The sequence below is a fragment of the Molothrus aeneus genome, chromosome 3 (genome assembly GCF_037042795.1).
Source record: "Molothrus aeneus isolate 106 chromosome 3, BPBGC_Maene_1.0, whole genome shotgun sequence".
Lineage (NCBI taxonomy): Eukaryota > Metazoa > Chordata > Aves > Passeriformes > Icteridae > Molothrus > Molothrus aeneus.
The window spans coordinates 90,823,634-90,839,604 of NC_089648.1; the positions used below are offsets into that span (position 1 = coordinate 90,823,634).

Genomic DNA, 15,971 nt, shown 5'->3' on the forward strand with positions numbered 1-15,971 from the left:
GGTCATAAAAATAGGTCAGTCTTTTCTGTTATATGGCAAATTAATCCCAGCCCTGTTGCACTAGGGTTGTCTTTATAATTTGGAGAACGTGTGCTGTTGTTCTTCTGGGGAATGTTTTTTCAAAAAAAGTTGTATTTCATGTGTTTATCTCTTAAGTTTGAGGTTTTCTAAGGTATCCTTTATATTAGCCATGACCTCAGGTACAAGGTACACAGGTACAGCTGAGTTGGCTATTAGATTCTATTTGAGGACATCTGGAGTTCCCTTTTGGGAGGTGATTGATGGCACTTGACTTCCTTCCTAAAATCAATGCTGCTGTAGCAGCACTCTTTTTTATTGAAAAAATGGTATTTACAGAGATTGTGTCTGTCTAAGTTCTGAAAGAATGACCTGTACATGCTTTGTGCCTCTGAACTTTCCCTAATGCTCTCTTTCCTGGCTGTTTGTGTCCTCTTGCCTTTTCTCAGCAATCGTGAAACTCTGTTCCTTGCTTGTTTTCAAAGTAATAGTATTTTATTTTTTATTTTGTCACTTGTCTAGCTTGTCAAAACTGATTCTGTAGAATGCCAGTTGAAGAAAATGCATCCTTTGAAGCTGGTAAATTAATTTTTGGTGAATACTTGCCATTCCTAGATGTCAATGCTTTATCTTCACATCTGTTCCCTTTGTGTTTTGCTGGTTACAGTTTATTACACAGTCAGTGTTGAGACAATAAAATCCATGTTAATATATCAACAAGATGTATACATGGCAGAACAGATTTGCAATGTTTTTGGTTTATTTTAGATTTGCATACAGTTTACCTGAATCTGAAAACTTTCTTTTATCAGTATTAAACTTCAATTAAAGGTATGTTTTGCTCCTTAAAAGGTTTACCTGGTTTACATCAAGCTATGCAGTTAAAATTAACTTGAGTTCTTCTCCTCTCCTCTTTCAGCATGGTGTTAGTCTGTATGTTCAGGATAAAGAAGGCTTATCAGCCCTGGATCTTGTGATGAAAGATAGGCCTATCCATGTGGTGTTCAAGAAAACTGGTAAGAAATAAAATAGTCTAATTTTGCAATGAGATCTGTTTCAACAATGTATTAATGAATGCACCAGTGTATACAATGTTTTCTGTTTTTAATTGGGAATTTATAAATTGAGATGCCTGTTGCTAGTGTTGATCATCTGTACAACATTATTATTTGAATATTTTGTCATGGTTCCTTACTTCTTATAATATTAAATGTTTTTAAAGTTCAGTTTTAGATTAAAAAAATTCCTCTTCAATTTTTAGATAGAAATAGCAACTGCTGTTTTTTGAAGTCAATATGCACAATACTGATAAATTTACCAGAGAGGATTTTTTCACTACAGATCCCACAGAAGTCTACACCTGGGGAAACAATATAAATTTTACTTTGGGCCATGGTGGTCAGCAGGGTAGACATCATCCTGAATTGGTGGACCTTTTTCCTCGGAATGGCGTGTATATTAAACAGGTATTCCTCATGTATTACATAGGCACTTTTCCTGGTGAGGGGTGTGAAAGGGGGAAAAAGTAACCAAGGAGTTATCAAACATTGAAGATTTCCATGGAAAAACAGCTGTTGGTGCCTTCCCCTCTCTGCCCGCCTCCTTACCTCCCTGCACCCCCATTCACCATCACTGAAATTGTGCTCCTCTGTTTTTTGGGGAGAACAGGGGTTTCTATATTATTTACTTTGGATATATGGCTTGTGTGTCATTAAATACATTCAGAAACTTGACACTTCTGTAACTGTTTTGAGCTGCTGACTTACTGTATGACTTCAGTCACATTTTGAACTGAAATGGAATAATAAATGTGCTTGGTACTTGTTGAATTAAAATTCATCTTGTGTTCAAAGCAGCATATGCTGTTAAGCACATGTCTCTAACTTCTTGTGACTTCAGTTTGAGAATATTTGAAAGTTTAAAGTACAACTTGCGCAAACATTCAGGGCAGACAATCTGTGCTGCAGTCTTAACATGTTTTCTTTGGCCTTTCTGAGGCAGCATTGTGGACCTTAAGACTCAGTCTTTCGAGTTTCTGTTAGCCTATGGGGCCATGCTTGATCTTATTTTAATAAACTGAAACTGTTGATCTCTTCAAGTAGCTTAAGGCAGTACATAATATGTTTAAAGCAAGTATTTTATGTGTCCTATGATTTAATACCACTATCTTGTATTTTCATGAATATAGCTTTAAAGCAGAACTTACTCACAAAGTACTTATGGCAGGTGTTTTCAGATTATCCAGAAAAATTAATCTGTCTTATGTTGCCTCTTCCCCATCCATTTTTTGCTATTTTTTCAGGTGGTACTCTGCAAATTCCACTCTGTGTTCCTTTCCCACAAAGGCCAAGTGTATACATGTGGACATGGACAAGGAGGGCGCTTGGGTCATGGTGATGAACAAACGTGCTTGGTATGCTGTCTTGTATTACTCCTTGTAGTCTACTATGATGTTTCTTTTATTTCTAGCAGCAAGTCTAAAAAGGGAATTAGAGTTTCTGTCAGTGTACTTTCAAAATGAGTTTGCTATTCATTTTAAACCAAACTCCTTGTTTCCCACTAAGTAACAGAGAAACTCCAGTGCTAATAGTGAGGTGGCAGAGAGTAGAGGAATGTGCATTTAATTATAGTTTAACTTCAGATAGCTAGATGCTGTGGTCAAACTTGTGTTGAGTTGGTTTAAAGGCCAGCTGATGCTAGCTAAGTGAAAGCAAATGTTTTTTGTCTGGGCTTTTTTGGCAGAGAAACAGCAGTACAGCGCTGGGAAGCTGTAGTGGCAGGAAGAGGGCTGGTAGGGTTGCTTTTTACTAGACTTATGCAACTTAATTGAAAAGTCATTTTCATTTGAATAGTACATTGTTGCAACACATAAAACTAAAATTTGAGAAGACTAAACATGATGACAGTTCTTAGACTTAAGCATCTTATCCTACTTTGTAGTATGCATTTATCTTGCAGCATAGTAATTTTTAAAAATTTCTAATATTGAGTATCTGGTAGAACTTGATATTCTGTTGCTGAATGCTATAGTGGAGACTAGAGCTCACATTTTCTTACTTTTTGTAAAAGAAAGTAATTCTGTTAAATTAGGATATTTTTTCAAATTGCTTTTCAAAATTGTGATGTTACGTGGTTGAATAAAGGAGAAGTCATGTTAGAGTGCATCAAGATTCAAAGATACAGAACTGCTTCCTTATTCTATGAAATTTCATTAGGATTATCCTGTGTTGGAGGGAGATAGCTTTAGTGTTTGTGGTACTTAAAATACCACGTGATAGTTAATATTTGTTCAGCTGTCCTGAAGATGTAGTTTTCAATCTAATTTCAGAGCAGGTGGTTTAAAATTCATCTCTCATGATAGAAAAGGACATTTCCCTGATAGCATTTCAAATGAAAGTAATTAATCTTACTGCACTGGATGTGGTTGTTACGTTAATGAGTGTGTTGTGTGCTCAAATGCATTTTATCTTTATTTCAATATTTGGTCATGACTTTCTGTTGGTGTAACTTTAGTTTCGTGGATGACCACTGGCTAATAACAAAACAATATGCTTTTATATCAACTCTTTTTTTCCTGATTCAGGTTCCAAGACTTGTTGAAGGCTTAACTGGTCATCAGTGCTCTCAGATAGCTGCAGCTAAGGATCATACTGTTGTTCTAACAGAAGATGGATATGTTTACACATTTGGTTTGAATACTTTCCATCAATTGGGTATTCTTCCTCCTCCTTCTAATTGCAGTGTTCCAAGACAGGTAAAAATAACATCAGTCAAAGCTTAATTGTTTGGTGTTGCTGTTTTGGTTTCTCTTAACAGAAAGTAAAATGTGAAGATTATAAAAATAACCCCTAAGCTTTTTCAGAACAGCAAAGTTTAATGTGAGTTCAGATAAATCTTGATTCTGTGTTATCAGACATCTCAGATCTTAACTCTGTTCTGATAAATGCCTGAGTTTGTAACCTGAACAAGACCAAAATTTGTAGTGTGATACAAGATACAACTGCCAAAATCCTTTTCTTCCCTCTTCCCCAGATTGTTCTGTAGCTGAAGTATTAATAGGTATGTATCACTTGAGAATCATGGTCTGAACTCCTTTTGGATTACTGGATGATGGCTCTCAGGGTTTGAGCATTACATCCTTTGCTGGAAGCACTGGATGGAGTCAGTGCTTTGGGAAGAGTAGTGACAGGGAAGAGGAGGTATGGGCATCAGCAGCTTAACTATATTTCTATGCCTAATGTCTATTTTTTTTTTTTTTTTGTAAGTAAAGAAGCTTTGACTTCATCTGAAGTAGAGCAACATGGCACTGTTAGTGTCAAAAAGAATGATTGGCCAAAATGCAACAGGATAGTGTTTTGGGGTACCGTGTGTTCTTCAGTAGTGTAATGACAGCTCTATATCCACAGTATTTGCTATGATTTTATCATCTTAATATGGAAAACTTAAGTTAAATGTGAAGTGTGGAATTAGTAGTGTAGTGTTCTGCAGTGTGTTTAGGCCATTAGGACTTCTAAGTTTAAACTTCTAGTTGACATTTTGCAGCACCTGAATCTTTTGTGGCTGTGCTAATCATGTCCTGTTCAGTCTTGTTCAACATCTTACATGTGAAGACAGCCTAAGGAGACTTGATTCTAGTTCTGATTAGCTATTACAAAAAGTTGTTCTTTTTTTCAATAGTGCGATAGTACCCCACTTGACAAACTTCTGAAATAATCTGATTTATTAGACTGTATGTGGATTGATATTAGTGCTTCATTCTTAATGACTTTAGGAGTTAAATGTTGTCAGAAGTTTGTACATGTGAAATTCACCTGTTGCTACCTAATATTAAGATGTACTTTGGATTTGTGCTTAGGTTCAGGCAAAAAACCTGAAAGGTAGAATGGTGATTGGAGTGGCTGCAGGCAGATTCCATACTGTGCTATGGACTAAGGAAGCAGTGTATACCATGGGGCTGAATGGCGGCCAACTAGGTAAGGTAGAAGCATTCTGACAGTAAAACCCAGCCATTGAAAGATGTTGTTCGTGCTTAACCTATCATCTGCTTCTGAGAACAGAAGCCTGGATAAAGCTTTTTTCTCTCTCTCTTGTTGTTTTGTTTTTTTTAACCAATCTGATGACATCATCCCTTCACACTTCTTTCAAATAATATTTTTCATTCCTACCAATTACTTCACATTTAGAAATGACAAGAGCTTGTCAGATTTAGCTCTCATTTGAACTCTTTTTAACTTTTACCTTCCATGTATCTTGTGTGGTCCTGCTACTGGAGACTTTGAGGAAATGGAATGTTGCTGTGTTGGAAATTACTCCAAGGCAAGCTTGAATCCTTCCAGCAATCTGGCTGGCACTGCTTTTAATAAATTATAAACTAGCCTTCAGCTCTCCTGCCTATGTCCTTCTTTCATCAAGCACTGTAAACATGCTACTGATAACTTTTTCCATACTAACTTTTTAAAGTTAAATACTTGCCTATATCTAGATTTTTTTCAGCAATACCACTACCAGAATCTTCAGTTAACTTTTTCTTATTCTGAAATCAAGAAAGAACCTTTTAAAAATATATTACCAACTAGTGAACTTAATTTTTTGTATGAATGGGACATTTTAATTGCTTTTATCTTTTTTAATAAACAGGTATTGCTATATTGATTTGGATTTCCATTTTTGCAGTTTTGGGTCTATGGGCAAACAAAACCATTAGCTATCTCTGGTACTTAATCTGCATCAGCTCTGGCCTCAGGTTCCAGGTAGTTTTGTGTTTCTATTCAGGTGTCAAATGTATATGAAAAAACTTGTCTTTGTCAGAGAAATACCTTAGTAATGAGTGTCTTCTTGGGTTTTTTTGCCTTTTTTTTATAAGCACCCACCATATAAGCTTTTTTGGTTGCTTATGTTGTTGGGATTATTCTGGTTAGCATGTGGCCCAGTGCAGTACCATAGAGAGACAGTAACTGAATCTTAAGTGATATTATCTGTGTCAGCTGGGCACCATGGTACACCTCTGGTGGTAAACCTTGCCCTCATAAGATGTTTGAGCATAGCCCTACATTGTCCTGTGGCAGGGTTGCTGCCAGCTGTAGAGGCAGCTCTGCTGCTTGTTTCTTGGTATCTGTGCTCTGCTCTGTGGTGCAGGCATAAGATAGCAAGAATCAAAAAACAGGATTATGCTGTGTATGAGATTCCTGATGTTAGGTTTCTTGTTGCAACAGAGCAGCACTGACCTGTTTTGTTTATTTTTTTAATGTTTTCAGAGATCTTGCATTACAGCTCCAACCTTTTCTGTTTCATGTAACTGCTGCCTTCTTGCTTACCTGCAGTTACAGTAATTTTTTTGACAAGCTTATTTTTTTGTATTCCAGTGTCCAAAATAATCTGTAGTTTATGCCAGTGTTATGGTATTTCTATTGTCTTGAATTTTTGTATCAAATAAATACTCTTTTTTTGGAATCAAAGCAGTACCACCACATTAAATAGCTTCCCTGTTGAATATGCCTTACTTCATTTTTATGTATCAGGTCTTGTTTTTCGGGTGTTTGTAGTGAAGTAACAAGTAGGTGTGGTAGGTCTCATCTGTCTAAATATTTTGGAGACAAATTATCCAACTACCTAAAAAATCTTCAGGAATTTAAAAGTTCTTCAAAGGAGTGTCATAAAGTGTCCTTTAAGTGCACAATGTGTGGAATGACAAGTAATTTTTTGAGTGTATTGTATTTTCTAGGTTATCTGCTGGATCCTAATGGAGAAAAATGTGTAACTGCACCTCGCCAAGTCTCTGCTCTACACCATAAAGACATCTCTGTGTCTCTGGTCTCTGCAAGTGATGGAGCTACAGTATGTGTTTCTGAAAGAGGAGATATTTATTTGCTTGCAGACTATCAGTGCAAAAAGATAGCTTCCAAGTATGTGTTACTTTTCTAATTTGTCATGAAGAACAATAGGGGAAGATTTCACTGTAGTTGTATACTTGCAAGCTATTTTCAAGATTTTTGTGCCTAAAGTACAGAAAATCCAGTGGTGCCCTGTATTTTCTTCATTTGTAGTTCTTTCATGTGAACTAGGGCTATCATTTTTGTTTGTTTCTTCATTTGTTTTTTGGGTTTTTTTTTCAAGAGGCTAAGGTACCACTTACTGTTTACCAAAGATATTTAAAAAAACACATTAGGAGGAAGTATTATGTTCTGCAAGTTTAAAGACATTGAAACTGGTATTTTTCTTCCTCTGTTTCCCTGCATTTGTCTAAGTGCATCTTGGTAGAGATGTTGAAGATCTGCTTTTCTGTTTATTTATGTTGTTATGATTTTGAATCAGTGATTTGGGGTCTGAATTTCTTAATTAATGTGTAGATATAGTACATTATAAAGGGTAATTTAAGTTGCAAGGAGGATGTTGTAAAATCCTCTGGTACGTATATTAAAACCAGAATGCAAAACCTGTTGAAGAAGCTGGATTCTTGACTCATGAATTTAGGAAAATATTTAATCCTGGTCTCTTTTACTTAGTTTGCAATGGCAGATTAGAATAGATTTTTTTAGATTTGATTTTGCCCACATAACTCCCCCCTAGTTTTTCAGCTTCACTTCAAATTCTAACACTATTTATTGACATATTACAGCTTAATTATTGCTTTATACTTAATTTCTACATGGCTGTAAATGAAGATGTTGACACTTGAAGAACCTTAATGCTGTGTCCTGTGCTTTCATGCTAAGCAACTGAAAAAAGATAATGAATGTGATTTTGATCAGCTAAAAAGCAAGACCTTGCAAACCCCTGAGAAATGATCTGCTGGGATAGGATAAATGTTTTAATACAAACAGCTGAATAAATTTTTGTAATGATGAAATCAAACCTACATAATCTACTGATTTTCACTCATGGAATTTTGTGAAGAACTTACAGATATACAATGTGATATATTTAAAAACAAGCAAAAGTTATAGTCTGCTGTATTATTAGCAACTATGTTAATAGAACCAGTAGGATGAAACTAAACATAAATAATTTTTCAGTGTCATTGCCTCAACTTTACTTTTTTACTGCTTGTGTAAATTAAAAAGGTTAACTGTCATAGAACCAACATTAAGTACTAGGTTATCTGCTGGATATCTGGGAGGTACTAATTTAACTTTTTGTGTTCTTTCAGACAGCTGAACCTTAAAAAAGTTCTTGTCAGTGGAGGATATTTGGAATATAAAGTAGATACCCAGCATCTTAAAGAAAATGGAGGTCAAAAGACTTGCATTCTGGCACTGGATGAAGCTGGAAGGGTAAGTTGTTATAATTATAAAGAAGGCTGCATAGTGATTAATCAAACTTTAAATGTAAGACAGGACAAAGTCATGCATAGAAAGTAATGAATTTCACAGAATCATAGAATATGCTGAGTTGGAAGGGACCCACAAGGATTGCCAGGTCTAGCTCCTGGCCCTAAACAGCACCATCCCCAAAGGTCACACCAGGTGCCTGAGAGCATTGTCCAAATGCTTCTTGGACTCTGTCAGGCTTGGTGCTGTGACCCCTTCCCTGAGAAACCTGTTCCAGAGCCCAACCACCCTCTGGGGGAAGGATCTTTTTGCTGTAAACCTCCCCTGACACAGCTTCAGGCCATCCCCTCAGGTCCTGTCACTGTCACCACAGAGCAGAGATCAGTGCCTGCCCTTTCTTGTCCCCTCACAAGGAAGCTGTAACTGCAGTGAGGTCTCCCCTCAGTCTCCTCCAGGCTGAGCAGACCAAGTGCCCTCAGGTGCTGCTTTCCAGCATCTCATTCCCCACTCTGTCCATACATCCAAGGCTGGCCTGTTCCAGGTGCAGAATTCAGCACATTCTCTTGTTGAACTTCATGTGGTTGGTGGTTGCCCAGCCTTTAATTTGTCAAGGTCTCTGCAGGGCCTCCCTGCCCTGGAGGCAGTCAGCAGCTCCTCCCAATTTTGTATCATCTGTGAACTTGCTCAGTGTATCTTCCAGTCCTGCCTCAAAATCACTTATGAAGATATTGAAGAGAACAGCGCTCAGGAGCCCTGTGGAACAACCCCAGTAAATGACAAGCCACCAGTCTGATGTCACTCCATTCACTATTATTTTCTTCCCTTACTCTTTAAGTGCTGCTTTATAGGACCCTACTAAATTCCTTTTTTCGATCTGCTCACTGAGAGATCTCAACCTTTACTGCCATCTAGTGGTGTTTACAAAGAAGCTTTTCCTACTGAAATGCCTTCTTAAAGAATGTTGAAAAAGGTGCTTGTATATCAAAATAAGGAACAATGTGGTTATTTCCTTTTCTTTCCTCGCATTTGGCTGAATTATGTTTTGAGATGATCTTATCTTTTAATTAGGTCATTAGTTGTCTCAGAGCTTTCAATTCAGTATTTGATCATGTGAGGTGTAGCCTCTAGCATCTGTAGTATTGGTAGTGCCCCTTCAACATCTTTGGGACACTGCTTTAGCAGTAAGGAATTACTTGATCTTCCTGCATCAGAGGAAGAAAGTCCATGTGCATTTCATATCTTTCCATGTTGAATACTGACAAATATTGGGATCTTCAGTGCTTTCGGGCATTATAAATTATTGAATAAGGAGAGGGATGGGATCTTAACACTTGGGTTTACTGAATCAGTGCTTCCTGGTTTGGCTTGATTGCACTTTCTTGAAGGGAGTACTGTTTAACCTAGAAAATAAAAGTCATAAAGGGAATCTTGTATATACATACTTGAAGAGAAGATGTAAAGAAGATAGAGCCAGGCTATTTTCAGTGATCTCAGAGCCAGTACCAGAGGCAGTGGGCACAAACTGAAATAGAGCAGGCTCCATCTGAATATCAGGAAGCACTGAGGGTGGTACAGCACTGCCACAGGTTGCCAGTTAAGGTTGTGAAATAACATCCTTGGAAGTACTCAAAAGCTGTCTGGATGCGCAGCTGGCTCTGGGTAGTCCTGCTTGAGCAGAGGGTTGGACTAGACAACCTCCAGAGATCTCTTTCAATTTCAACATTCTCTAATTCTTAGGGCTCATGGCAGGGGAAATGAAATAGGTTACTCAAGTTCTTCTGTCCCTTATTTATGTGGATACTAACAGACCTGTGCAGGTCCTTCAGTGGTAGAAAACGAAGGCCTGAATTTAGCACTGCTGATGCCACATTCTGACTTTACCTTGCTTGGGGCTGTCTTTCAGACATGTACAGTGTACCTTGTTGGGGTCTTACTGTGCATGCAGTGCTTCATATTCCTGAGGGTTTTGAAGTTGGTCTTTGGTCATGATCTTAATTTCAAACCTAGACTGGTACAGAGAAATTTGAGATTTTTGTCAAGCAATTAACAGGAAATGGTTTAAACTTCCAGTGTGCTAGCTTTGAATTTTGTCTAATTTACAAGCAAACCAGCTGGAAAAATCTGTAAATTAAGAACTAGATAAAACTTGTTTCTTGACTTGACACCTTTTACTCTCCTTGTCAAGATGTCAGTAAAACTTGTCCTATACATGACTGCTGTGAAGATATTTCAGTATTTGGAGAACGTTTTCAGATGCTCTTCATGAGCAAATGGATCTTGATATCATGATAGATTTTCCTTGGTTTACTTGTGGATTCTCTCTAATAGATGCTCATAACACTTCATCCTAAAATTTTGAATAATGTCTTTCTCCTTTTATATGCAATTTTGAGATGGCATGTTCTTGTGTTTAAAAAAGTAATGTGTAATATGTAACTGCTTTTAAATGACATGAAGATTTTCCCTTTCTTGAAAAATTTGATATTACAGGTGTTTTGCTGGAAGTCATCTAACAACTCCATGAAGCAGTGTCGTTGGGTGTATGGCCGGCAAGTCTTCATGTCTGATGTTGCCTTGAATGGGAATGAAATCATGTTTGTCACACATGATGGTGAAGCCTTTTCAGGGAAGTGGCTGGAAGAAGGGAAAAAAAACTCAGAAAAGAAAGGTTAGCCATGATTTCTTAGTGGTTTTTAAGTACTTTTAAATCAGTAAAAAAGTTTAATTGAATCTTTACAATCTCTAACAGTATTATTATGTAACAAGTTTGTTCTTTCCTCTGTGACTGACAGTTTTCAGCATTGACTGCTACTGGACTCTTTCCTCAGTAATACTAAGATTGACTTTGCATCCTTCAGTACACCTTTAGGTGGAGATTTCTGGGAAAAAAAGTACTTCTGGAGAATAGTAGTAGCACAATATCTAATGTAATGATCTTGTCACATATTAGATGATGAGTCTGAAGAGAATTGTTGTTGAGCAAGAGAAGGAGCATATACTTGCTTGCTCTGCTAAGTCTGTGAAATCTGTTTCCCAGTCCCTTATCTGGGCACAATTCAGCATCCGAAGCAACTTCCACCTTATTAACTTGGCTCATATTACTGAAAGTAGGTCCTGATGGTTTGGTTTTCTGCAAGGAATATATCTGTCTCATACAGGACAAAATTTTAACTGAAATTGTCAGCTCTCCTCCTATAAGTTCTGTAAATAAGCAAGCTGAAATGTTCAGCATGGTTTAGCCTTATTCACTTACTCCATCAATGGACATACCAACGTCAAAGTCTTGCCTTTTTTTGTATTAGTTGTATTTTAATGAGCAGGATCTTTCTGTGATGTGTATTCACTTTCTGTTTTTTTTTTAACAGAACCTGTATCAAGCCTTCAGCATCCTTCGTGTGATGTGGCTTGTGAACATGATACAACCAGTGTGTATGAAAGAATTCGACTTCAGAAGCTGACTTTTGTCCACCGAGCTGTCAGTATTGCCACTGATCCTAGTGGCTGCAATTTTGCTGTATTACAGTCAGATCCTAAAACCAGGTATATTTAAGATAGCAACAGCTGAAATTTTTCCTTTTTTTTGTGTGTGATTGTGATTGAACAATTCTTTTCCAAACGGTTTTTTGGCTCATACAGAAGTCACAGTAAATACAGTTATCCATACTGCTAGAGAATAGTACTTTGTTAGTAATTATGTTGAAGTTATCTAAAGGCCTAAGCTTATGCATTTGCATAATAATTGACATTATTGATGTTTTATCTGAAGTGTTTAAGGCAAGCATTTGCCATGTATTTCCTAACACACTCTGAGTTCTAAATACTGTAGAACCCCTTCAGTAATCACCGATAATCAGCTTTTAATTAAAAGTGACAAGTGAATTTTTGTTTGTTTGGAAAGAAATGCATAAAGTGAAATAAATAAATAAAATACTGGGCCATGTTTCTTATGCTCTCATAATAGTTTCCAACGTTTGTGATAAATAGCTGAACATTAGCTTTTTTCCCTTATTGCTTTAGTTTGTAATATGAAGTACAGCAAGCGTTTCTGTGTTTTCACATTGGAAAAACGAGATTAAGATAAGATAGTTCTGATAATACTGGTACAGTATAAAGGCAAAATACTATATACTATAAATATACTGAAGCTAGACAGGTCTTCTTTATGTAGTTTAATTGCCTAAATACCTTATTATTAGTTTTTCTTGTAAAGAACAGGACAAGAAATGTTGAGCAGTGTAACAATATAAGAAACAAAGAAACCAAATGGAAACATCATTGTTGTTGTCATTAAACATACTATGGAAAATGTGATGAAAGTTTAAAATAGTGTTTGATTATGGATTTAATTTTGTTTTAGTCTCTATGAAATTCCAAGTGTGTCACTATCAAGTTTTGGAATGGATTTTGGCAAACTGTTAGATGAAACAGATGAAATGGACAGCATCCATGATGTGACTTTTCAGATTGGCACAAGAATGTACCCTGTGCACAAATACATCTTGGCCGTACGCTCCGACTTCTTCAGGAAGCTCTTTCTTTCCAGTGACAACCAGCTAGACACTCCAGACATCTACCGTAAAGATGAAGATGCTGTTGGATGTGATCTCTATGTAATTGAGAAGGTCCATCCAGATCTGTTTGCATACCTTCTGCAGTTCATATACACTGATACTTGTGATCTTTTGACTCATGGTTATAAGCCAAAAATCTCATATAAAGAAAAATCAGATGAATATCAAGATACTTTAATTTCAAATCTCAGCAAAATGAGCTTTGATGAAAATGTCAATGGAAAATCTGCATTTGAGATTTATAGAAATAATCAAGTGCAAGTTATAAATGAAAAACAGAAGAGCAAATCTAAAAAAGGTAAAGCTGATGATGAAGCTAACCTCATTAAAATGTTGCAAAGTGCAGCAAAGAAGTTTGGGCTCAGCAATTTAAGTGGAAGGTAGGTGAAAGGAAATGCATTTCTATTTTGACGTGCTCTCCATGGAGTTTTTTTTATGTAAGCTGATCTAACTTTAGTTATGACAATAGTGGAAATTAAGACACTGATGTTAGAATAGAAACGGGGGAGATGATGAGGGGATGCTACTTAAGAACTGACTGGGCTTATTTCCAGTACATATAGGAGTTTCAGGTTGGTGAGTGGTCAGCTATTCCTCACTATTTGGGCCTCACTTGTTTTGTATCTGCTTATACTGTTAGCATTATTACTATTTTCCATTCTTTTTCTGCCCTATTAAAACTGTCTTTCTGAACCCATGAATTATACTATTTTTTCCCCAGTTTTCTTCCCCATCCCACTGGTGGGTGGTGAGGGCAGAGTGAGTGAGTGAGTGAGGAACTGTGTGGTCTTTAGCCATATAAGTTAAACCATGACAGTATCCTCTAAGACATGAGCTCTGTGAGGTTTGATATCTGGTATAAATCATCTGACTTTCCAGAAAGACTGTCGTAAAACATCAGTACTGGTTATGTTAGAGACAGCTGATCGAACTGAATTTTGAACTGCATAATTTCTATACTGTGGTCTGTAGTCTAGCAGTTTTTTCACAAGGCAGCAAATGTGTTTAGTATAAAACACCACAAAGCAAATATAAATTCTTGCTTAAGTGATGTAATTTTTATGTTACATGCTGAAACAAATGGAATTGAGATCAAATGTCTCTGTAGAACTGCATTAATCACTTTGGGTTTTTTTTTTCCCTGCATTTGTCTCTTCCAAAGAGGGATATGAACTTTTTCAGGGCAGTTTTCTTACTGTACTTCTTGCATGCACAGGCAAGATATGTGCTAAAACTGAGTTCTTAAGTAACGTTTCTGTGGTAAAGTACTTTGCTTTAAAGGTGTATTACTTTGTAATCTACCAGCAGCACTCCTGTGTCTTTACCATCCCATTCACAAGCCTCCTTTATGAATTAGGATGCTAAGAAAGCCTGTGCTGAATCCCAACCACTGTCTTTGCTCAGTTTATTGACTGGTACCGATACGTATTTAACTTCCTGTTTTTTGACTCTGTAGTATTGAACTTTGACATTAACTATACAGTATAGGTTTCATCTAAGATAATAAATACATATCTAAGGTGAGGAAAGAATGTCAGTTACATTTTGCATCTTCCTTGAAGACCTTTCAAGTAACAACTGGCTTCTATTTTTGTATGATGATTCGTTTTCATGTTCACAGTATGAGCCCACTGAAGTACTGTTACTTTGTGAAACTGTTCTTAATGGTTTGAACTGTATACTAATTGTATTGCTTATTACCAATGGTAATAATTTGCAGGTTGGATGGAGTCAGATTAGAAAATGGAAAAATTAATGTTGTCAACAAGAAGAATGGGAACAAACCAAAGTTAAATCAGAAGAAATGGTAATTTTTTGAAATCAACTTTCCCTACCCCACTATCTTCCTCTTATGTCATCTCTTTATATGTTAAATAAGGGCTGAGGTTGATCCAACTGCATTTTAACTTCTGGTATGCAATTGTCTCTATCATAGTAACTCAGGTTTGGAAGTTCTCTGTAGATATTTATAGACTTGATCTGTAGATCAGTAATTGGGGATAGATTACGTGTGGTATTTCCTTGTTTCTTTTTACTGTACCTTAATGTGTTCTGTGGATTAACTGTGTCTTTGAATGCTAATGCCAGGAGAAATGTAATGGGTAATCCAGTCAAAAGCAATTTGACTTCTGTAAATCTGCTTTCTGTAACAATAAGAATACATGGATTGGAAATAAGCAAATGCATAGTATGCTTTCTAAATTGCTTTTAGCAAAGTGATTTTTTTTAAAATTCCATTGATGTGATCGAGTTACTTATACCCGAAGTCCTGAATAGTCTGTCTATATAGGAAAAGCAACATTGCATGACAGTAGCTGGTTTCACAGAATTGGGGTTCATTCCTAAAATGCATCATCAAGGCCTATGGTACCTCCTGATATTGAAGAAATAGGTAACTTAACCATTTAAGACCATTTAAGATTGACGAAAATAAGCTATAATTAATTTATTTAATCATAGCATTTTTGAAACAGTAATTGACTGAGTTCTGAAGGAAATATTTCAGATGGAATTTTTGAAGCTTAACTTTGGACAAAGAAATTCTCCTTGGAAAGTATTGTGCCTGTTCTTTTGGGTTCATGTTCTCTGTGGTATTATTAAAGGTCAGGTGTGTGTTATTTCAAAGGATAAATCCTAACTTGCTTAAGTTAGCATTTAATTGTAGAGTTTACAACTTGTAATAGTTGTAAATCTGAATAGTCACAGTTCTGATGCTATTAAATATCTTCTAGTTCATACCTCTGCGATGTGACCCTGAAATCTTTAGATGGAAAGGAATTCCCGTGTCATAAGTGTGTACTTTGTGCAAGACTTGGTATGTGTGTGTATTTTTATATCTTTATATAACATAAGTTATACTGTCTTTTTAAACTGTCACTTTATTGCATCTTGAACTGAAATGCCTTTCTTTACAGATTATTTTCACAGCATGTTAAACAGCTCATGGATTGAGGTAAGTTTGCCAAAACCATGTGTGATGGATTTTTTTTGCATCAAATAAGTGACAGCTTTTCAGTTTTTCCTATAATAACATATCCTAAATGCTACGTAAAAGAAAGGGTTGGAGTCTTTGATTCCATTTGCAAGGAAAAAACCCCACAAGCCACATTTTTGG

General features: G+C 36.4%; 1 protein-coding gene across 2 annotated transcripts in view; it reads left to right on the forward strand.

Annotated features, from left to right (window-relative positions):
• IBTK (inhibitor of Bruton tyrosine kinase) overlaps positions 1 to 15,971 on the forward strand; it is a 52,809-nt gene that overhangs the window by 10,514 nt on the left and 26,324 nt on the right. For both annotated transcript variants that reach the window (XM_066547385.1, XM_066547386.1), the window contains exons 3-15: positions 938 to 1,034; positions 1,360 to 1,484; positions 2,321 to 2,431; positions 3,602 to 3,772; positions 4,874 to 4,991; positions 6,740 to 6,920; positions 8,165 to 8,288; positions 10,776 to 10,953; positions 11,651 to 11,825; positions 12,643 to 13,236; positions 14,577 to 14,663; positions 15,589 to 15,671; positions 15,772 to 15,809. In XM_066547385.1, coding sequence (XP_066403482.1) covers positions 938 to 1,034; positions 1,360 to 1,484; positions 2,321 to 2,431; positions 3,602 to 3,772; positions 4,874 to 4,991; positions 6,740 to 6,920; positions 8,165 to 8,288; positions 10,776 to 10,953; positions 11,651 to 11,825; positions 12,643 to 13,236; positions 14,577 to 14,663; positions 15,589 to 15,671; positions 15,772 to 15,809 — 2,082 coding nt within the window. The remainder of the gene's footprint in view (positions 1 to 937; positions 1,035 to 1,359; positions 1,485 to 2,320; positions 2,432 to 3,601; positions 3,773 to 4,873; positions 4,992 to 6,739; positions 6,921 to 8,164; positions 8,289 to 10,775; positions 10,954 to 11,650; positions 11,826 to 12,642; positions 13,237 to 14,576; positions 14,664 to 15,588; positions 15,672 to 15,771; positions 15,810 to 15,971) is intronic.